General features: G+C 37.1%; 1 protein-coding gene across 1 annotated transcript in view; it reads left to right on the forward strand.

Annotated features, from left to right (window-relative positions):
• The window catches only part of LOC140311619 (glypican-5-like), a 46,662-nt gene extending 23,444 nt beyond the window's left edge, over window positions 1-23,218 (forward strand). Inside the window, exons 9-11 of the mRNA XM_072389047.1 lie at window positions 3,684-3,825; window positions 19,487-19,581; window positions 20,562-23,218. Of these exons, the coding sequence (XP_072245148.1) occupies window positions 3,684-3,825; window positions 19,487-19,581; window positions 20,562-20,657 (333 nt within the window). The 3' untranslated portion in view covers window positions 20,658-23,218. The remainder of the gene's footprint in view (window positions 1-3,683; window positions 3,826-19,486; window positions 19,582-20,561) is intronic.
• Window positions 23,219-24,089: the final 871 nt, after the last annotated feature.

Below are 24,089 nucleotides of genomic sequence, written 5' to 3' on the forward strand. Positions count from 1 at the left end.
CACAAACAGAGAGATAAGACCAAAGGCCACACTGCTTTGATTCTCCCTAAAACACAGCTCTATCAGCTGCTCAAATGGCTCCAAGTTGTTGTTTTGGTCTGAGATTCTGCTGCTTACTGCAACACCCAGCGGTTTTCTTAGGTCATACTGAATCTTTAAAAGAACACACTGGAAAATTTCAAGTACTTTCTAACATGACTCTTTTTCATAAAATGTTACACCTTGTACTTTTGGTTTAACATAATTGATTAGCTTGTTACCGAGCAATTAATTAAAATTGCCTGTGTTAATTTTTCCTTCCTTTTTGCCTTCTTAATGAGAGTTAGATAAGAAAAGTTATACAAGTGAGATCAACATAACACATCCACTAGATATAGAACCACATGTATTTTGTCTGGTTTGCACCGAAACTGAATGAAAATGTAAAAGTTTTGATTTGGCAGCACAACGCCACTTTAAAACTTTTAGTTATACATTGTGGTTATTGTAAAACAAATAGATACACAAATTTTTAAAACTTTGTTGTTAAGTATAATCTGTAATTTCCTTAATCGTTCATTATTTACCATATTTACCTGGACATATTCATGCTTTGTTAGCAGTATAAAGTAGAAATAGGATTTTGTGCTGCACACTTTTTTTGTGCAAAAAACTACAGTCAAACTTTTGCAGAGTTTCATACTTGTAAATTTTTCGTGAAATTGTAAAAAAAAAAATGACACCAGAAAATATTAGTTCATTACCATTGTTTACTTAAAAAAAAAATTGGAAATTGTATGAACTGTTGTTCGATAATAGGTCTGAGAGATTTTATGTACATATATATATATATATATATATATATATATATATATATATATATAGACAAAACAAATAAAGAATAAGAGAAAACCTCTCACTTTCACTCACCAACTATAAGTTCTTGGCCTACCATTATTTAGACTGGACAGACTATTCCAGAGTTGGGTCTCTTCAGTAATTTTATTTGTTGGCTCGCTGGTTTCAGTGAGCTGTTTCAATGATTAAATTCTGACTTTCCACATGACTAAGAAAACACTCGTGGTGGAAACATTGGTGTAATGTATTTTTGTCCTCCCGCAGCCCTCATTTGCTGTCTCATGACATGGTGGTGGATAACCACACAGAGTCTAGTCTGTCTCCACGTCCCCTCGTACATGCTGTTATATATTAACCTTGGTTTCTATTGTTTCCATGGCTGCCAAACACCTACCGTACAGTGGAGGTTAGATGTCCCTCTGTGTGCATCCCACTTTCATGTGTCCAGCAGGGAAACATAGATGGAGAATATATGCCTATTGCTTTTAAGTACGTAGGACTTTTCGGCCTAATGTGTATATAAACATCATACATGGAAGTTGTAGTTATTTGTCTGATTTGCCACAGGTTTGTTGGCCTTATCTTTGCCTTCAGCTGGATTTTATAAATGATCCACCTTGAGTCTCAATACTCATTCATCATACCATGAACAGGCTTTTTATTCTTGAAGCTGTTCATGGGTAAAATCCTAATGACTAAGGTTTTAGGGTTCAGTAGTTTCATTCTGGGAACAAAATCTATGTGAAGCTGTTCTTTGTGAATGCAATAAAATTCTAGGACCACTGACTGAAACAAATCAAACTTTAATATTTGATTGATCACACTATCTATACGATAATCTAACTGAGCAGTAGAAAATGGGTTCATGGTGAGACAGTGTGAGCTCAATTAACCTTTAGTCTGCTCTCTATCCCATTTGTGTTTGATTTTAATTTCAATGTTTTCTCTTCTGTCAAATTTTGTGCCTTTTTCCTTTGAGTATTACTTTGGGGAATATGTTGCTGTCACTGAAGTGTTAACACATAAGCCCATACCCCTGACTTGAGCCACTGTGTGTTTGTTAGTGATTTGTTAACAAAAGCTAATTGCCCTTTGCACTCACTGTAACTCATTCTAAACCCACTGTAGTTAAATGCCCATAAAACATGTTTAGAGCCTGCAGCCATGCGAGCAGCTCTGTCAAGCTTTAAAAGGCATAACATTAGCATACAATTATGGTTGCAGACATGTTAATATTTTGCAAGTAATCTGTACCACACTGACCTTCTTAGTTTACCCTTTTTTGTATTAGGAAGCATGCAACAATAAAGACAATTTACTTTATAAATTGTATTATGTCAAACCTTCTATTTTTTAAATTATATTGACACTTGACTCAAAAGTTGTTTTTTTTTCCCAAATAGGTGCTATTATTTACTCTCCATTTATTCATTAGTTATTTGCAGGATTTTACATTTGCATTAATCAATTGACCTTTTGAATAAGCAAAAAAATAAAATGCACCAGAGAAATAGTTGAAACATTAAGAGCAGCCACATAAAGCAGCTAGGCATAAAAAAGGACCAAAATGTACCCAGAGAACATCATTGGTAGATAATAGCAGTATCGTTTCAGTGATAAAAGAAAAATCAAGTGAAGAACTCTCTCCATGAGGGCAACATATCATCCAAGTCTATTACAAATATAAGACTTCACAAGAGCAAAAATAAATTAGATTAGATGAGATTAGATTTCCTCTATTGTCCCGCAATGGGGTAATTCACACGTTACAGCAGCAAGCAAGAGACAAAAAGAGGAAAGACAACAGAGACATAGCATAGCTTTGTGATCATCCTCCTCTCTCCCACCACCTGCACTGAGACCAGGGGGGAACCCAAGACAGAGCTGGCCTTCTTGATCAGGATTCTCCATGAGGTGTAAACCATTCAGAAGCCTCAATAAGAGAAAGGTCAGCCCACTTCTGCAACAGCATTCTTTGGACTGGTGACATCAAGATCAACCTGTACCAGAATCATGGCAGGAAAAAAGAAAGGGGAGGGCTTGGAATATCCAATGACCTGAAGCATACATCACCTGCAAATTATGTGGAGGCTGTGTGATGGCATGCATGGCATCCAGTGGCATGGGGTCACTTACGGGGTCTTTATTTATGATTAGACAGAAGACAGATGAGGCCAGATTACTTCAGAGAGTATAGGGATCATTATCTGTTTAGATTCAGTCAAACTGCTGCACTGTAAATATGACTCACACACACTGCAATACCCTGATGTTTTTGAAGATAAAATCCTGGTAAAGCATCATTAAAGAGGAAACTTAGTTTTTTATACATAGGTTGAAGACTTCAGGCAGTCATTCCCTGCAGTGTATAGAAAAAAATCACGTTTTATTTATGATTATGATCATTTGTCCAGTTACATTATAGCCCTTGAATATTTGCAAGAAGATTCAACATAACAAAGAACTATAATATGGTAATTCCCCCAGTTTAGAAGCAAATAACCATAAATTAAAGCTCAGATACACCACTTGAAGCCCGTATTCATTATTAAATGTAACTTGAAGGCATTTTGATAAATAGTAAAACTAAAAACCCATTTGAAGGTCAACTAAATGATAATCTGTAGGGGTCTTAAAATGTAATTCTTATCCAACCAATAGCTTTGAAATTCTACTTAGAAGTCAGGGAATCAAAAATATCTGCAAGCTCCGTCCTTTGGTGACCACAAATGAATTCAGCAGCTTTAAAGTCTGGCTAGAAATCTAAATTTGAGGTTCCTCTTTTTTCTGCCTGAGAAGTTTACGTTTAATATGTATGGATACTGGCGTGTGTGTCTTTAATTTAGGAACTGTTAGTGGAGCTTGGCTGGGCAAGCAAAACAAGAGGAAGGGTTGAGGATGAGGACGGCGGGAGCACACAGACAGATGGAGGCAGTGGAGATGATTGTGATGATGAAGATGGCTGTGAAGCATCTGGTGAGGAGAGTGGTGAGTCACACACACATACACACACACACATAAACACAAAGAAAGGAACAAACATGAGCAAACATACACCCACACGTCGATGCATATGTGCACACATTTATGCATGTCATTTCCTTGTGCAAATAAACAGCTTTTGGATCCTACACAACACACACACTCACTGTAGTCACACAAACACACACACAATTAATTATAGAGTAAACACACATGTGATGAATTGATATTCTGGAGATCTTAAAATGCTGCAGCCTCCACATATCTTGCGCCATCAGGGAAATGCCCACAGGGAGGGATGGTACTGAGAGATGGATTCAGCTGGACGCATACACAAACATTTTTTCATCTCACTTTCTGCTGGTCTCTGCAGTTTATTTCTCCCTTTGTTGGGATTGAGGATGAACTAACAAGCAGGTCACCTCAAAAAACAAAAATGTATTGTAAAAATACATTGTAGTTATTCATTATTCTCTTGACTTATTTATAGTGCCTGTGAAAATACATAATTCATGGTGTCATATGGAGATCCAGAGAACCCCTCTGAGCCTCAATGCAATTCCAGTGAATGTTGCTAACGTATTATATCATTTAAATTGTTGAAGATAAAAGACTGCACCATATCGAGAATTGTGTCTTAATGTAACACTTCTTCTCCTATAACTAAAAAAAATTCATATTTTTCAAACTTTGACTCAATAGTCCAAATTCATGGCCGCCTCTAAGCCGCTTTCAAGCACTCTTAGAAGCCTGATCAGGAAGCTATGTCGGCAGTTTGTAATTAAGACAGTTGAGGTCTTTTTGAGAGAGCAAGTAGGATTGTTTACATCCTGTTTAACTTGTGAGGCATTACCTTATATCAAATCCTCTTCATGAAAGAGTTATCAGAGGGAAACCTGTTCTATGTTTCCATCACAAAATTCAGCACCAAAATCTTAGAGATTAATACTCAAACAAGTCTAATGCATTATGAAAAGTCCAGGGGACTTATAAAGTTAGAATAGAACTTAAACAAAATTTCACATGTAGAACACCTCTTCAACTATCAAGCATATACTTTTTTTGCCATGGCTCTCACAATCCCAAAATTTAAATATAATTAAAAAAGGTTACATGCACAGTTGAAACAATCTATGATTACAGCTCAAGTTTAGCTGTAATCATAGCTTGTTTCAAGTGTGCATGTAACCTTAAAAACTTGGCTCATTTACTGGACAACTGTACTGTCCCAGTGTACATGCATAGGTCTGATGTCTATGTCTGATGCTATGGACTGCATGAAAAATAACACTCAAGACATTCTCTGGTGATTTTGTATGATGACACTGTGGATATAAAATCAGTATTTTATAAGCACTACAAGAACAAAAAGACTCTTTGCTGAAAAGATCTTCACAAACTTTTGGTGTTTGCCAAGGGAAGTGTTACGTATTCCTGACATTTTTGCATAGATACATGTTGCTTTTATTGATATGTTGAAACTGTCAAATTTGCAAATAAAAATAACTCCCTGAAAATATTAAAGAAATATGCACTTAGACTTTTACTGCCTTTTGGAAATCAGGTGACTTTGTCAGAGATTTTTTTTATCAGAGATGTCCAAACATTTGTTTGCCACTGTATACAGCCTTATTTAAATGCGTACACTAGGAGGGTTATGGTAAGAATCCCGTTGGACAAGCTGTCAAGCTTCAAAGGTTGCTCACATAGAGCAGACTTGTCATCATCTATATGTTGTGGAAAGCTTAACTATCTGGGGCTATCTTTAGCTGGAAAAACGCATCTGACGATTAACATTATATTGTCTTATAGGAGAAGACCTCAGTGGTGATGGAACTTTCCATGACACCCAAGTGGTTTGTTACTGAGGTCTTTGTGATGCTGACCCAGGGGAATCTTTTTTCAGGTCACTTCAATGCTGTCATAATAGCATTTGTCGGCGGTTTCATCAAGATGGAAACTGTGGTGCAGCAGAACAGAAGTTTTATTGTCGGAGGTCAAGTTGTGCTTGCTTCACAGGATTGATTGTCATAATCTAGGGCTCATTCTTCCACATCATCACCTCATTACCCGTGACCTGAAGCTGTATCATCCTCATTGTCATAACACCCCAGTCATATCATCTCTGTTCCTCAAGGCAGAACCTAACAGGGTTGAAGGTTACAGCTGCATTCATTAACGCTGCAATGTCCTTGTTGGTACTGGAGTAATGAATTTACTCTTATGGTGGACTGAAGCCTGAGTGTAGCTCACTTGTTCTTTTTGATACTGCACTGTGGGTCAGTGATTCCCAATGCCAGGTCTACAAATCCAAACAAAGCCAGGGAACAGTTTCAAACAGACCAAGAAGAAAAACCCTGAATTATATAATAACTTTATAGCTGTTTTGTCAATCTATGCAGTAATTATCTTTATGTGTCTTTATGTGCTTCATATTTTTCAGACTGCTAATAACAGGATCTTAGTAAGTCACTAGTACAATATGCAGGTTTATTAATTTATCGTAAGGTTTGTGGATTTCTGCTCCACTGGCAGGTCCTTATAGTGGTTTGGGTTAATGAAGAAATCAGCTTTTTTTCTCTTCTTGGCATTTCATGTCCGTGTTCCATGTACATCGGGAAAAGCTGAGTTTCCATTGCCGTTTTTGTATATATTAATATGAATAAGAGAAGGTGAATGGAAAAGAGAAAAAAAAACTTCCACTCAGGTGTTTTTTGCCTGTTTGGAGGAATACTTCATGCACATCAGGGGACATGTAAATTATTTTGTGAATCACATCTGACCCTACAAAGATTACAATGACATGACTGAAAGTCTTTCTAGTCTAAGTCCGCAAATAGTAAACACATTAATGACCGGCATCTTCCCAGATATGGTGTATTATCCTTGATATTAACCATAGATTAAAGAAATTCCCAAACAAGAGCTCTCATTTAACTCTCATTTATCCTGATCTCAGCTCGCACAGCTCCTTGTACCAAGCGGTTTTGCAAATGAGAGCTGGACAAAGAGAAGAAACACATATAAATAATAAACTGAGCACAAAGTCCAACCTACCTGTGTATACTCATTGTATGATAGTTTGAACAGCATCATATAAGACTTTATAATTAGTTTAGTGCCAAAACCAGATGTTTTAGGGTCAAATTTGCAAAGCATCTGCTTGAAAAACAAAGACTGCATAACTGTGTGCTCTCTGGCATTGTTGATGGGCTATAATAATTTCTTCACATAAACCAAATCCAATTCTGTTGTAGTTTACTATTCTTGGGTGAGAAGACAGCTCAAAGAATCTGATTTTGGGCTATCCCAGCCATTGACAACATGTCAGATGTATCTGTGTGAACAACATGTTCAAAATGTTATATTCATTTGATGGGAGTTTTAGTGGCAAATGATACAGGTATTGTGAGCCATTCACACCTGCTACATAGACAACACGGCCCATTTAAACACCACCTGCTGCTGAATGACTCCCTTTTACAGTTGGTATTTTGATATAGCAGTGGAAAAATTAAAGACGAGGAAATGGTCCATAAGAAAAACAGCAAATCCTTTTATGTGGAAATCTTATATTCATAAACTTTTTTATGCTAATGTTTTTGTTGTTTACTTCGTTGTATTGAGCTCCATTGTTCTGAAACCACATCACTGAGCTACATCACTGTGAAATGATTTATTTTGAGTCCTGCAAACATCTGCCATCTTGATTGGGTAAATATTTTTCACAACTTCAGCAGATTTGGTTTTTGCTTATCATTCATACTGCAGATTTTAGAGTACAAGCCCCCTTTCCCACATCAGGATAAATTTTAATGCATCCAGAAACTTTTGAGATTGAATTTGTGAATATAAATCTGTGTTTCTTTTATAAGGCATCGCATTATAGCATCTCTTTGTGGTGCATTTACGTTTAAAGGTCTGTTTTCTTACTCTGTTTCACTCCATTTAACAGCTTTTAAAGTAAGGTTTTTGTATGTACATTTGTCCCCCCTCCAATGACCCAGATGTGTCACAGCTGTGAAAATCCACAACTCTTGAAGAGCCTGAAACAAGTTGATTGTCTCCTTACAGAAATAAAATAGCTGGTTGTGATTTAAGGACACATTAAGTTCAAGTCTTTCAAGCTTTCAATTCTTGAAGAAAAGAATCACAATAAAGAGTGACACAGGATGATTTTCTGCATTTCCCACTGCTTGTCAGCATTTCTATGCATATAAACAAGCTGCATATGCACTGAAGCTGAAAGAGAGATATAGGCCTAACCAGACCACACAAATCACAGCGATAGGTAGGAATAAGTCATTTATTTTTATTCATTTATACAATTTATGAATGTGCTGTACTTTAGATTTGTAGATCTAAGTTGTATTACAAGTAAAATGGCAACTATTGAATGAATGCAGACAATTCTAGTGTATTTTAATCTGTGCATCCTTTTTTATATTCTGATGACAAACTTGCTTTTCTGAATCCATATCTCGGAAAAGCGGAGCTTATTTTTTCATACGAGAGAAGAAGAACAGAAACAAAGCTCTGCTTGCGTGAGAAAGAGTGTTTGCAGGTGTGTGGATGCATGTGCAAATTGAGCTTGCTGAACCTTATGTGTAGGTTTGTGTTTATGGATATGGTACATTTAAGTCTGCAATTCCATTGGGTCTATTTTATGGAAATTGGTTTAATGTTAATGTAACTGAGATTGTTGCTTCTTGACCTATAATGTCCTCCGCATTATCAACCTATTGTTTCATTTCAGACTCAGAGCATTGAGTCTATGCTCTGTCTCTTGCTGTGGGTATAAACTGAAATGAGAAAACATAGAGGTTGTCATTAATTATCATGACATGTGGCTTTGATTGAATATTACACAGGGACAGGAAATATGTGAGAGAAGGATGTCAGACTAGAGCTGATATTAAGCTCTAATGTCTGTTTTATCTATGTGGACCATTTAATGGTGAGAAGTTATTTTTGTCATGCAGAGACAGGACACAGTCTATTATTATTTGATTTACGTCCCCACATCAAGCCAAGCTAATCTCATCCCAATGAGGGAGAATCACCTGGCAAACATTGTTCACTGATCAAAAACAAAGGAAAAACCTGCCATCCGAACATAAGACGAGTTGAAAGCACTAAGCCTAAGGTAGCTCTATTTAAGCCATTTTATTTTTATGTCTGAAAAGCTGATACTGAAATTATTCTCATACTATGATTTCACAACAGATTTTGTTTGTTATTTTGAAGGTCACTCAGAAGAAGTATATGAAATTTATACTCTAAGTTGCAACGCAAACCCAACATAGATGCATTCCTATAGGCACAAAAACTTTCATCATATATTACCTAATGCTAATGAATGCTGAAATTACTATGGAGTTTTGCATCAGCTACCAAATATACTATTATATATGTTTATGTATATGTGTTTGTGTGTATTTACTTTATATGCTTATTTTCCTGTTAGTATCACTTTTTGCTCCTCTTTCACTGTTCTTTTTTTAGCTATTTCCCTCCTTTATTTTTCTGAAATTCTCCAAGATTAAACTGATTGATTTGCTCTCCTTAAACGATGCAATCCCCTCTTCAATTCTCATCCTATCTCTGTCTCCCCTGACATGTCCACGTCGTATAAAGTCAATAATGTAAATGTAATCACAGTTTCTCACCCTCTTCTCTACATTTTGCTGCTTAGAATTACTGAACTATAATCTCTCATGTGGTAGTGGTTACAGAGATGGTGATACTATAACCCCCAGGTATCCATGAGTCACTAATGGCTGTCTGGAAAGCACCACACCTTTTCCCCAAACAGACCACAAGCTGGTTTGTCTTCCACTACATACTCGCCGATATATTCAGGAACTCTTTGTGTCTTTACCAAGTGTTTTTGATCATGTATATAAGACGATGTGTGAATGTGTACTCACAAGGGACACTCAATAGCTGTAACCATGGTAACCAGGTGTACTGTCCTCCCAGGGGTCCCTATTTGATGGCAATGAGAAGAATAAGGGAAGAAAAGAGATGGGGGATAGAGGAAGGTAGGAGGCAGGCATCAGTTGTACCATCTTTCTTGATCAAGTAACATAATGTACGATCATGTTTGTGTTACTAAGCATTCTCGCTATTTCCACTTGTAATATTGTTAGTATATGCTGCTAAGGATGAACCTGCTATAAATAATAGCTAAACAAGAAGATATTATACACAACCGAACCATTCTCCTGCTTCTATGCTTCACTCCCTCATTTCTGCCATGCTCTGCTGGTCTCTTCCCGACTTCCCTGGGGCCAAATCCACCAATCCTGTGGAAGACCTTTCTCTTTAAGATGAAATCTTAAAGGGAAAGATTAGTATTCTCCAGTCCTTAAGTGCGTTGCCCCCTCTGCCAGAGGACAGATTAATCTGCATTCTTGTACATCCACTGATGTTATTGGAGAGCCAGTAAGACCAATAAAAAGTCCAGTGAGGCTTGTAATCTTCACTGGTGACTATAAAACTTCTCAGAGCAAGCCTTTGGATTGATCAGTGCTATAAAATGAAACTGCTTTCTTTGGTGTGCATGCTCTGGAGAACATTACAGTGTAAAACATGATATGAATGCAAAGGCACTGATGTAGCTGCTTTCAGCACATAGTGAATACACAGCAGAGCTCATACACACACAACTAATCAGAGATATTTACTGTATCAGTTGGACAAAAACACCCAAACCAATGGATAACTTAACTGATAAAAGCATCCAGACTCCAATATTGCTCAGTCCTTTAGTCCTCAGTCCTTTAGTGATCTACTGTTTTATGTAAAATTGTATCAGTGAGCTACACCTTTGTAACATGTTACTTCATTAGAGAACATATTAATTGATTTTGCTGCTGTAAACATTTTCACAACGCCACTGCTTGATATAAGCCCTATTATACTTACTTCTATCGCAGTATAATTGAATGCTTTGGGAAGGTAGATAGCATCATAGAGGTGCTAGCATTGTGGTTTTGATATTTCTAAAGGATTTAAAGGTTTAGAGGATCCTTAAACCCAACCGGCAACAGTTCTGCCTGATGATATATGGTAATTGTCACATTTGAACACTGATTTTGTCTGATTCATGATGTATTACAAATAATGCTAAACATGTTGTAATCTACAGTAACTTGACAATTTTGGCACACTTTTTGCAAATGTCTTGCATCCAGTCCTGCCTATTTGAAGGAAAAGAGTAGCGATTATCCACAAGACTACATGCCAGCACATCAAAAACACTTTATTGTTAAGTGTAGATTAAGCAGCTTTACCTGGCTTATTTATAGGTGGTATTTTACTGCAGGTGCAATAATTCTCCCACTAAATGAACAACTTTAAACCACTGGTATCATAGTTTCTGGTAAAATTTTCTCCAGTTTTGAAATGCAGATAAGTAACAAGGTCTCATCAAGTGGCAACCTGAAAAATGGGGCCAGTGTGGAATTGCATTTCCTTGAATAGCCACTTTAGACTGGCTCCAAAATCTAGAGAGCCCCTTTTTTCCACGATAGACCCTTCACGTGACAATACCAATCTTTACAGGAGGAATAAGAGTATAGCTAGGTGAAAAAAAGGTGCAATTTTGCTAATTTCTCTGTTGATTACAACTGTTTTGATGATCTTTGAGGTTTTTATGTATTTTTCATAATATGGCAAGTATTCTTCCTTTAATTGCTATTTTTCATTGTGTTAACTTGCCCATGTCTCACACCTCGAGGTATGTTGATTTTAACTGGTACAAGAAACTACAAACAGAAAATCAAGCGCATAGGAGCAGAAATAGGGGGTAACGTGGGTACAGAGAGAATGAGAATCAATCATAAAGGATATGCTCACATGCTGCATGTGTGTCTGTTCAGCATTTAGCTGTGGTTAATAAGCAGTTGAGTTAAATGATAGATCCTCCGGCAAGATGCAGCTCATTAAAATATTACACATTCACTTTGCTTTCACTGTCTCTGTAATTTAGATAGAATAATGGTTGTCTGTTTTGTTCAACAAGCCCAGAGAGATAAAATAAGTGAATTTTATACAAGAAGGTACACATCACAGAATACAGCCACTGTCTGCTTACCTGCCTATCAACCTGACTGTTTGCCTTGTCCATGCCTGTCCCTCTATCTGACTCACTGTCTCCACACCTGAGTGAGTTTGCTCCTGCAGACCTGATTAGACATCATCTATGTAATAGGCCTTCTCTCTACTGGAGGCTGTTATTCCCTCGCTCAACCTTTTCAGAGAAACGTGTTGCCCTTTCTTTGTCTACCTGTACCTCCAACAACACCTTCACTGGCTAGTGTTGACGTCTTCAAAGAGTCACTCAGCCTGTTTTATCCACCTCTAATCACACACAGTGCTTCGCTGCATTCAAGCTTATGTCTTTTTTTTTTCTATTATTATTGTTCTCTTCAAAGGATTTATGATTTCACTGGAGATATGATTAACTTTGGTGTGACCTTTGAAATGCACTGAAAGCATTATCTGCTGTTATCATTTATTTGAAACACAAGCTGGATATTAAATTTAGTGCGCGTTGTAATTGCATATTAAATTTAAGACCAATTGAGAAAATGATCAGATGCCAACAAGGAAAACTCACCAGCATTTTTCCCCACATTTAGCCAGTTCACAAGTTGATTAATAAATACCAGTCTTTCGGATATTAGCCAGGTAGTTAATTGCATTATGAAGATAATTTTCTCCATAGTAATAATAGCACCATAATAATAATGTGCTATATGCCTTATTAAATGGTAAATCCTGTTAACAGACCTTTCTGGATCAATCGTATCATCTTCTGTTGGTTAAATTGTATTAAAAAAATATATACCAGTAAGATTTATTAAAAGTATAGTTTTATGTTGACATTAGCCACCAAGTAGTGATTGATTATCCATTCCTATAAAGCAGTCTATGAATCCTTGAATAAATAATTTGCCATTTCACCCAAAGATAATGGGATGTTTCAAATCAGTCCGTTCACTTCTATATAGATTGAAACTGGTATACTATTACTTTGTCAGTTAATTTTACTTGGGTATTTTTGTTCGGAAGAGCCTCTAACAGGTCATAATTTTCATTTGGAACATTTACTACAGACAGATCCCTGACAGTTTCATATATTACCACTCTCAGATTGACTTTCTTGACTGAAAAATCTTATCAGTTATCATAAGCGTGACCTTAAAATGTCGGACTGTGGGATTAAATCGTTTGTGTAAATTTATGATTTTAATTCTTACCTTTGATGGTGAATACATTTAACAGTACAGAACACTGAATAGGCTAATTTCCATCTCTCTGTGCATCTTTGTTTTTCTGTCATTGAATAATTTGATTCTGATAAGAACTTGTTGAAGGTATAATCTGCAGCAACCTTTCACCGTGCTCTTTCTGCTGTGTGTGTGTATGGTGTGAAAATGCATGTTTGTGCATTTCCTCCCTGGGGAACTGAGGCTGAAGTAATGAAATGCTCATTACTGATTCAGCTTGAAATGCTTGGGATCCATTTACACGCCTACACATACACGCACACACTAGCTATCCAGACACTTTTCAAGGTCACCTTGCATCATTTGTTTGTGTGTGTGCATGTGATTGTGTGCACATGCATGAATATCTGTTGTGTATACAAACTGGGGAGCTTGGAGAAGCTGGGGTTTAAAATAACAGTTCTCCACAGTACAGACATTTGTTATTAGATGCAATCATTAATGCACCCCATCTTTCACACTTGGTTGCACATACACTTCGTAGATAAACTGTCATGATTCTAAGGTTTTAGATAACAGAACATATCAAAAATCATCTGATCCTCACCAGATGAACAACACATGGCATTTTACACTGTCACTATCAATTTTATAAAACAAAGCAAAAACACAGATACATTGTGTTGAAATCTAAGTACAATCTTACTTCTTTCAAAGGCTGCATCTAATCAAATGCACTTCATTCACTGATCATCAGCAAGTGTGAGCACCTCTATAAAAACAGATGTTTTGGTATTTATGTGGTCTGGAGGGACGACATCATCAGTGATATTAGAGAATCAATCGGAAAAAAGGGTTATAGGGATGTTTAACAATTTGGAGTCCATCTTTCTACAGTGAGTGTGGACATCCTAAGAAGATTACCCAAAAGTCAAACTTTGCTTTGCTTACAGACACTGAAAAAAAAAGGCCAAAATGAAAATGTTTGGCCATAAAGCACAACAATACATTTGGAGACAACCAAGCACAGCGCATCAGCACAAACACCTCATACCAACTGTCAAGCACGGTGATGGAGGAGTGATGATTTAATTTGGGCTTGTAATGCAGCTAGAGAACCTGGACACGTTGCAGTCGTTGAGTTGACCATAAACTCCTTTGTCCGGCTGAAAATTAGTCATGTAACAGTACAATGATCCCAGTCACGACAGCAAATCTACAACAGTATGACTGAAAAAGAAAAGATGTCGCAATGGTCCAGACAAAATCCATATTGAAATACTGTAGAAGGAGCTTAAGTGAGCTGTGCATAAACTAATGCCCACAAACTTTATTGATTTGAGGCAACGTTGTAAAGTAGAATGGGCCAAAATTTATCCATAATGATGAGAACATTATACTGAAAATAATTACCACAAGTTATTGCAGCTAATGATGGTACTAGAAAAGACTGAGTCATAGAGTGTAGTTAGTTTTTCAAACACTACTGTGGTTTGGTTTAGTTTGAATAAACCTCTTGTAATGTGATGTTCATCTAAGGTCGTATTTACCTAATTTTAGGACCCGATGAAGACGAGACAATTTTTATTACACCCTGAGACATCAAATCTTTAAACAGGGTGTACATTCTTTATCACATAATTAGATATGTTCACCTTTGCTGTCAGTTTATCTTTAAACTTTCGCTCACTGCTTTCCAGACACTCTCCCCACTCACACAAACACGCGCACTAAGTTAATCAGTTTTGCTTGACACACAAGTCGGGATGATCAAAGCATAGCTAACGTGTTTCTGTGACACTCACTGTCTACAGACAAATATTCAGCACATACACAGCACCGTCTGCAGTTATTAGAAAGAAGCTGTGTTGTCAGTGGGGTTTTGTTTCAGATATGTGGCTGCAGGAATGGGTGAGAGATAATCGAACACAGTTATGCTGATGTTGGGGTATTGATTTTTCATGGATGGATGCTTACAGATCAGGCAGGAATGCTAAAATCAGAACATAAGAAAGGGGTGAAAAACCACAGGCAAATTGTGTTTTTGGTTGAATTTTGAGGGAGAAGATTTTTGTCTTCATCTGGAAAAGATAATGATAGTGTGCGTGTTGATGTAGAGGATGTGTTGATATAGCCCTTATTTCTTTCACTTTTGCTTACAAAGAGTCAGACTTCCTTTTGATATTTTAAACTTGAACAATAGTTCTCCAGGCTTTCTAAAGCTCTTTCAGTTTGGCTGCTGTTTTACTTAAAGTCAGTTCAGTCTTTGTACCTGACCATTGTCAGTGGACTGTGCTGTTTTTGTTTGTTAAGCCACTTAACACTGACCTATGTGTCATCCAAGATTAAAAGGACACCAAAGGATGGACAAGGGACAATTTAGCAATCTGTCCACAGACTGTTCTCTGTGGTCCTCTGCTAGTAGTAGAGTACCAGAGTTTTCATTCCGCTCAATACTGCTGTTATGGATTTGTTTTCATTGTTTGATGCATTTCAAATTATCAAAAATAAACTCTGAAATATTGTTTCAGTAAATGGAGTGTCTAGACTTACTTACTATCGTGATTTGGGACTTACTTGCAAAGCAAATCCTCATCGCATAAATGGTTATGTGATACCATACCATATGGTTGTGGTTATAAAGTTAATGTAATCAAAACCAATATGACATCCTTCCGAATAATGACAACACTGAACTGTGGTTGCGTTTATATGTGTGTGATTGTGCAAATGGAGTGTGTGTGTGTATGGGACACTTACTGTCAACCCTGAATGACACTTTCCTGCAATCCTATTCCGTTTTCATCCTATGATTTGTTAAAGTAGTTAAATTACAAGTGTGTGGTGATATGGACACACGTATCAGCTTGACTGAGAGGGGATGATGGATAATTGTCCTGATGTTTTCACCAGCCTTCCTCGTCAGTCCTCCCAGAACATGGTGACCATTTGTTTCAGTGTCAGCTCTGCTCCAGAGAGGATGCAAACTGCATGAATGGAGCCTGTTTGAGTTTATGTGCTGGATGGCACGAACAAGGCTGAAACCTTTCTGTGATATCCCTGACCTGGATGCTGCTGTCTTCATTGCAATTCATTGACAGGGTCCTTCAAATGTCACTCCTGAATTCTTATTATCGCACACACACTTACACACACCCTCATGCGTAACTCATTGCAGTAAAGGTTAAAGTACCCATATGAATGGATCCAATGACATTGTACATCACTCACCTTTAGTGTGTGTGTGAGTGTGTGTAAGTGTGTGTGTAAAAAATGTGCCCATATTTCTAACCAATCTACCATCTGAGACATGCTGGGCGATTGTTGCTAAGAGACAAACATATCAAAATTGCATATATGCAGAAATGTACATGAAGAGCAACTGGAGTGACAGATGACTCAAAATAATATTTCAGATTTTATTAAGAAATGAATTCTTCTTATTCATTTTAGTGAGAAAACCTGAACTACATGGTTCATTGTTTGGTCAGAGAACAAGAGATAAAAATGATAATGGAAGTAATACATTGTTTCTGAGCTTTGACTGTGGCAGTAGCAATCTCGCCATGATGTCTATATATTAAACTTAAGCAGTACATTAAAATAAAAATGCATCTTAAAATATTATGCAAAAAGAAAAAAAGAAATCTCTCTCTATATATATATATACATTATAATATTTATTTTGCACTTAGGTTCACTCCACCACAAAGCAGAGCTTTGTCCAGTTGACTTCTGTGTTTTCCACACCAGAGCAAAGCTGAAGGACCAACAACTTATACAGGAGAAAAAGGTTTTTACTTGTAAAAAAGAAATGTATTATTTCTATTTCCATCCCTGTCTGTCTTAAGATGTACAAGATGCACACTCAACAGGCTTCCATTTGTTTGTGCACAGTCAGGGGGAATTTTAACTTTAGTGCCTCATGTAATGATATCTATTCAAATGGATCAAATTTGTTTTCCCCATTTTTCTTCTTAACAGTGTAAGAATATACACATTCCTTAGTAAAACTGAAATATGAATTTACCTGCTTTCTCTTGTTTTACTGAGGAATAGAAAATAATAGTTGTTCCCTAGAAGGTTTTGAGCCAGATGTGACTCAAGGTTTTCAGTTCTGATTGGAACAGATGGACACAAGCAGACCACACATGCATACACACAAACACACATTTGCAAAGCAATGAACCCAGTGTCACCATATTTCTACATGCTGCTATTTGTCAAGTGAGCTTACAATAAAGGACAGATGCCTAATTGGTAAACATTCTGCTCCTAGTAAATCATCTAAATCATCAGCCCACAGTCAAAAACAAAAACACAACATGCATCTGGTATACTGATTTTCTTTATGCAGGAGAGTGTCAGTGCCTGTGTTTTGAATTTTTCATGCTTTGTGTGTGCATATTTATATAATTTAAAGGTGTTTTCCTGCTTGCTCTCTGTCTGAGATATTATGAGATATAATATCCATGTGAGTGAGTGAACATTACAAACTCACCTCATTCCTCAGCAACTCAAATGGTCTATTGTACTGCAGAACAATGTGTATTGTAATAGACAGAATCGGGTTTCTGCCCAAGCAGGTGTGTGCACGCCTGTGTGTATGTGTTTCTGCCAGTATATAAGCACACTGTGTGAGTGTTTTGCTGATAACCAAAGTAGTTTGAGAATGTCTTTGGCTTATGTTTATGTATGTGCGTGAGAGTGTGAGTGAGTGTTTTCTGCCAGCAGCAACCCCCCCCCCGTCCTAATCCACTCATTTACCTGAGTTTTTCCCAGGAGGGACAAGAACTCCTGCCGATACACACACATACATATGAAAGAAAGGAGCAGCTGGCTCATTCCAGCTGCATACCGGTTAAATGAAGCAACATTTCGCACATCTGTGTGTGCTTGTGTTTATGTATGCAAGGTAATAGTTTGTACTCTGCAAAGCTGTGGGTGGGTGGGGTGAAACCCATAAATCTTTCAGGTCTAAACAGCAACAAAACAGTCATAAATATTGTATGATTTTTTTTGTGCAATAATGAGACTAAAAATAGAAACGAATATCTTTACCCCAGGAATTAACAGAATTTTTGTTCCACCCGGTGTTATTGTTAGGGATCACAAATTCCCGGAAATGTTTTGGTTAACTTTTCTGCTCTTTCCACACTTTATTCTTTTAAAGAAAGAAAAAAGAAAGCATAGACTCAATTGGCTCAACCTATATTTTACTGTGTTCTGGACAATTTTGGGTTGCAACATTTATGCTAATGACAGCATTTAATAAATAATGTGTCAAAGCAGCACCTCCTCACTTGGTTTACTGGGAATGTAGATGTTTATTTGTGATTTAAAATGTAAGCAGTAGGAAAGAAATATATAAAAAAAGTTAGTACTTTGTTTTGTGACTTACTTGCAGTCTCTCTCACTTCCTCCTATTAGTCAGTCTGCATTAGTCAGTCTGGCAAAGGGGAACTTTGTTTTGACTTAGAAAAATCAGAATAAACATCACAAAATGTTTGCTTTCTCAGTCCGTAACTCAGGTAAAGTTTCCCCCAAATAGCAGTTCACTTTAAAACTATGTGCTTCTGACTCACACTGACTTTTGTTATCCACATTCCTGGGCCTGAAACTGTCCTAGAGCACCCAAGGGTTGATGTACCACAGATCATAACTTTTGTTCCTAACTCTGCACCATACCGTTTTGCTTTGTGAGCTTTCGATGGCAACCTTGTGGCCTATTTAACAGTCAGTGCAGTTACATGCGGGCAATCGGATCGGATTAATGGCTGAATTACAATAAGATTGAGTTATTCAGCTCATGTAACAAGCATTGCGTTTGTGCCATAACCAGCTCATCACAAATGTGGAGGGACGTAGTTCCATCTTGCTCTTCGTTCGTTTTGTTGTTGTTGATGGTGAAGAGGTCAAACGGAAGTGGCTCTATTATTATAGTTGAAATGGGTACAGCGCCACTTATCTACTGTGATATTGCATGCTTTGTGCCAGTGATTCGATTCATTCACCACCATGTAACAAAGGATAATTACCCTTGCTCAGATAAGGAGCATAACCTAACTATAGCTATAATCGAGTTAATCTCATCATGTAAACCCACTGAATATGGATATACATTTGCAATTCAAGCGGAGATTTGTTTTAATGACAGTGGTGTTACATCTTGCAACTCTGGGGAGAGCCAAAGAGTACAAGAATTAGTCAGATTCTCTCGTTACTTTAAGTGATTTTGAATTCTAACATCAAAATTCCAAGGCACAGCAAATGCAGCATAACAGCAGCTAAGTGATAGGAGGTCAAAGATTGAAGAGCTTCATCTACAAATTGTAACTGCCGGGTGTGCTTTTTAGTCTCAAATAGGTTGCAGAGATAAGATCATCTACTGTCTTATTTACAGTTATCATATTTTTGTATCACTTCAGGTGATGAGACATCCAGTGGTCGCGGTCCTAAAGTAAAGGACATGGATTCTCCTCATCACCGTCCAGTCCCTCCTCATCAACACTCACCTCCACAGGTGGGTAGAAATGCATAAAAATAGTCCAAATAGCACTTTTGTTGACATGTGATTCATGATATCAATGCCTTTGTCAATTTGTTAAAGTGACTATACAGTTTAATTAGTAGCACCATAAAACAATTCTTCACAATTCTACGTTACAGTCACACCAGCGGCCTTAGCTGAGTTTGGGTTGAAACTTTTTGAATGTCACGTTCTTGACTAACATGTCACCTAGTACTTAACAATGTCCTAAGTTAGTGCTTCATATAGCAGTTGCATGCAGTATATATTAATGGAGCTGTACAGTACGAGGTCCAGACTGTAGTGCAGAAAGTGACATGTAAATGTAATTTTGCAGTAAGTTTGCGACTTTTACAGAGAAGGGACTAGTGTCCTCTCTTACACACAGTCAGCACAGCCAGATGCTGTCGTGTTAAAGGGAAGAAGCACATTTTTAAGAGATGATATCAGTAAGCATCAAAAGTTATCTCCAGGAAGTCAGTCATCAGAAATCAGTGAAAACAATAGCTCCATATGTAATGGTTACGTCTTTCAGTATGGTAATAGTTTGAAGCGTGTAGGTGATCGATAATGCACAAGCCAGCAAATGAACTTAAAAAAATTAACAGAGAGATATTTGGAAAAGTTGGCATTTGATAAGCTTTCATGTAGCCTTAGGGACACATCTGTGGTTGTGCATCAGTGCAAAACTCTGTAAAAGTCTGTAGATTACAGTTTTAGTGATCACCTCACTCTTTATCTTCTACCTTTTGTTCTGTATAGCACCACTATTTGTGTCACCTAAACGTAATACACTTAAGTATACCTCGAAATTTTTTGTCTTTAATTCAAAAATGAAAAACCACTGTAAGAAACCCAATATTAGATACGCATGTTTACATACCTAGTTGTGTATACAACTATTTGCAGAACAAGTACGGTAAGTATAGTGGTATCATTATTTTTTTTTTTCTGTATTTTATATCCTCTGACAGGTGGCTGTTCACGACTCAGCCCACATGATGACTTTTGAACCTTTGACCTTGCTAACTCTACTGCTTCTCCTGCTGTCTCCATGGGAACCACGCTGACTATGAAGAGACAGATCTGCAGATGGACAGAGATGTAAAAGGTTGAAAGACAGCCATGTGCTGTCCATTATGTTGTGAAGTTGAATACTTGGAGCTTCAGTAAACACAGCTCAACTGATCTCTTTGGTTTTACTTTGGGTGACCTACCTGATGGGACAAGCTGCTAATTTATTACAGCTGCCAGTGCACAGTATGCATTTTTCTATTACCTGTACTGACCTCTGCATATGTTCATTTGTATTTAACTTTGATAGATAGACTGCACTACTGACTTTTATGAAGAGCTTTGTAAATACAAATATATATAAATTATATATTTATATGAAGTATTTCGGTAGATAACAATGGCTTGATGTGTATATATAGAATAATATAGAAAAAAAACTTGGACATTAATGGACATTTACTTGACAGCTAGACCTTTAAGTAAACACACCAGTACAGTAAAGGCACAAACAGAATGTTAAGGGGCCGATGATCTTAAAAAAACAGCTAGTTATCTGATACTTCTACTACTTGTAAGTCTGTGCACACTTGTCTCACATTGCAGGAGCTACCTCCACAGGACTGCATCAATGTTGTTATAATTTCAGATATGGAGGAAAAATATTTCACAAATGTATTGGGTGGCATTAAATCCAGGATGCAGCAACAGAGTCCCCACAAAAAAGAGTAGGGGGAACTTGTCTTGTTGAGTGCATAGTTAGCTTATTGAGAAATTGTTGTTTCCATAGCAAAGGGCCGTATTCCTACAGTCTGCATCCAATGAGTCACACTTGGGCAGACTGCGCCATTGACCTTATTTCCCCACTCGAACAGGCTCTTTAGTTCATGCAAGCACTGTAGTTTCTATCTCTTCAGCAAGTATGAAGTATGATGGTTTCAGAGACTGTTTAACTGTCACTTAAAAACTCTATAATCGCCGAGTTTTCTTCCAGGAAACTGTGTCCTAGGGTTATTTGTCTTTTCTTGTTCTGCAATAAATTACATAGTCTTGGTAATTGTAGGCAAAAAGACTACTTCACCTTCTCATGTAGACAAAGTTAAAGAAGCACTGCCAAGAAGGGAATAACGATGTTTCGCTCAGCAACCAAAGCAAGAAAAGATGAACCACCTAAATAACACTCTTGACTTAATAAATACATTTACAGTCAACTCTCTTTTATATGCAAAAGATTAACTGTCATGTGCATTCAAAGGCTGTCTAGTTCCAAATGCGAATATCTCATAAAATTAGATATAATAAAAGTCAACAAGTTATGGTATTGGTATTTTTCTATCCCCATGTCCATCCCCAAGCCCAGTGAAGTCAAGAGAATGAGAGACTGATTATGACACAGCTGATCCAAAAATGTGATTTAAAAATAATTCACATTAATTAAGATCAAATCCTTTCTTTAATGAGCCTCAACCCCACCAAACTGCACACAGCAGCAGGACAAAACTGGAATTAAATGCATTCAGAAGGGTGCAAATTGACCAAGTGAAGGGATCCATGTCCATCTCTGTCAATGGTTGATTGACTTATTTCTCATATGGATCACACCGTGCTACATATTTTTACTTTCTCAGATATATGAAAGATTTGTTTTCTAGTGGTTTCATATTATAGATTTTATGTTACACTTAATTTTGTTTCTCATTATGTGCTGTAATATTTTTACAAATGTATCTACTTACTTGACCTGACATAGTTTATTCATCTGAGACTGACAGATGAGACAGCTTAAGAAGTAACATTAAGAGCATTAAGAGTGCATGAATTATACGAGCAACAAATCCAAACATTATCGTTATTTTTGAATGTTCCTAAATTAGATACAATTTTGAATTGAAGCCAACCCTTACATTGTTCACATCCCAAACTAGGTGACTTGGGTGTAGACATAGTTGCAGTATAGATCACACAGACCCTAAACAGATCGTGCCAGTGCACAGTATATTGTTCTTTCTCCGTCTGCAGTAAGACCAGGGTTGGCTACTGACGGGTTTTGAAGGGAATGTTGGAACATGATAATAATATATATTTTCATATATTGTATGGGCTCATCATTTTTGTACGAAAAGGCTCATGAAATGCGGAGCATTTACAGATCTCAAAAGAAGATATCTTGTGATAATATAACTAACAATTCAGAATTACAAGTTTAGCCTGTTACAAAGTTGCGAAATCTTTGTAGTGACAGAGGTGTGAAACTTTTCACAGGACATCTGCACGAGTTTGAGCAATTTATCCTGTTCCTCGACCACTGTGCAGCCACAATTGTCATCAGTGTGTGTGTTAGGACGTTTTGGTGTGCCAGGAGCGACCTGTGCTGTGTCATTGTTAACTATAATCAATAAAGCAGCTTCCAAGTTTAACAGCTCTACTAGTTTAGTAATACTAGTTTTTATTGTTATATGTAGCATTGTGCAGAGCATCAGGATGCAACAAACAACCTGTTACCTGTGGTTTCTCTATCCACACTCCAGGAGACACAAGCAAATAAGCCTATAACTCTTAATTAAATGTGTCCTGCTACTCTGTTGTATCATCAATCACCAGTTTGATGTCCCCAATAATAAAGTCTTTTCAAGTACATTGTGTGTTTCTGTCTTATATATAAAGCACGAAAGACTGAATAGAAGATGAATGACACATGGCAGCCAAAACCAAAAGTGAAATGTGAAATGGAAAGCATCATCTGAGTCACAACTCAAACCAGCCAATTGCAGTATAAATGATCCCTCGAGCTCAACTTTATAACAAAAAATTTAATTAGAGACAATTCCACAACTGAAAGATGAAATGACAAACCTCAGCTTTATTGATGACTTGGATGAATTTTGATTGTAATTCTCAGTTAAAGAACAGCCCGATAACAATGTGCCAGTTGGCACTCATGCTATAAACCTGCTCTGAAAGTGTTCAACTCCAGCTCTGCAAAAACTGATGCAAGAGAAACAAATCACAATGATGTTGCATCCATTAAATCAGCATCATCAGTCTGCATTGAACGTGGTACACTCAGGGACCTTTGAAAAATGGCAGCACGTTCCATTGTTACAACATATACACCCTCAAATCTGACCTCCAGGGTTAACAATTAGTGATGATAATTGGCAAAAATTTTATCATTAAAAAAAAGAACCTGCAGTCCTATGATTGCGTGACCTCTTTTGTACAAATTTTACAACAGGTTTTGGGTTTTACCCACTGCAGAAGCTTTGATTTGACACAGCTTGAGACCACAGGTTTAATGAGTCATTGACACCAAAGTTCCTTTCATTGCGCTAGTAAACCCTCTTGTTTCCATTCATGTCACTTTAAAGTTATTGAAAATCTCTCACCAACTTCACATTCACAAAGTGGGAAAAAGTCAAACTCTGACTCTGTTTTCCTCGTTGCAGCATCACTTTATAGACATTGATCTGAAAATGTAGGATCACAAT

This window comes from Leuresthes tenuis, unplaced genomic scaffold (assembly GCF_036924035.1).
Source record: "Leuresthes tenuis unplaced genomic scaffold, fLeuTen1.0.hap1 SCAF_7, whole genome shotgun sequence".
Lineage (NCBI taxonomy): Eukaryota > Metazoa > Chordata > Actinopteri > Atheriniformes > Atherinopsidae > Leuresthes > Leuresthes tenuis.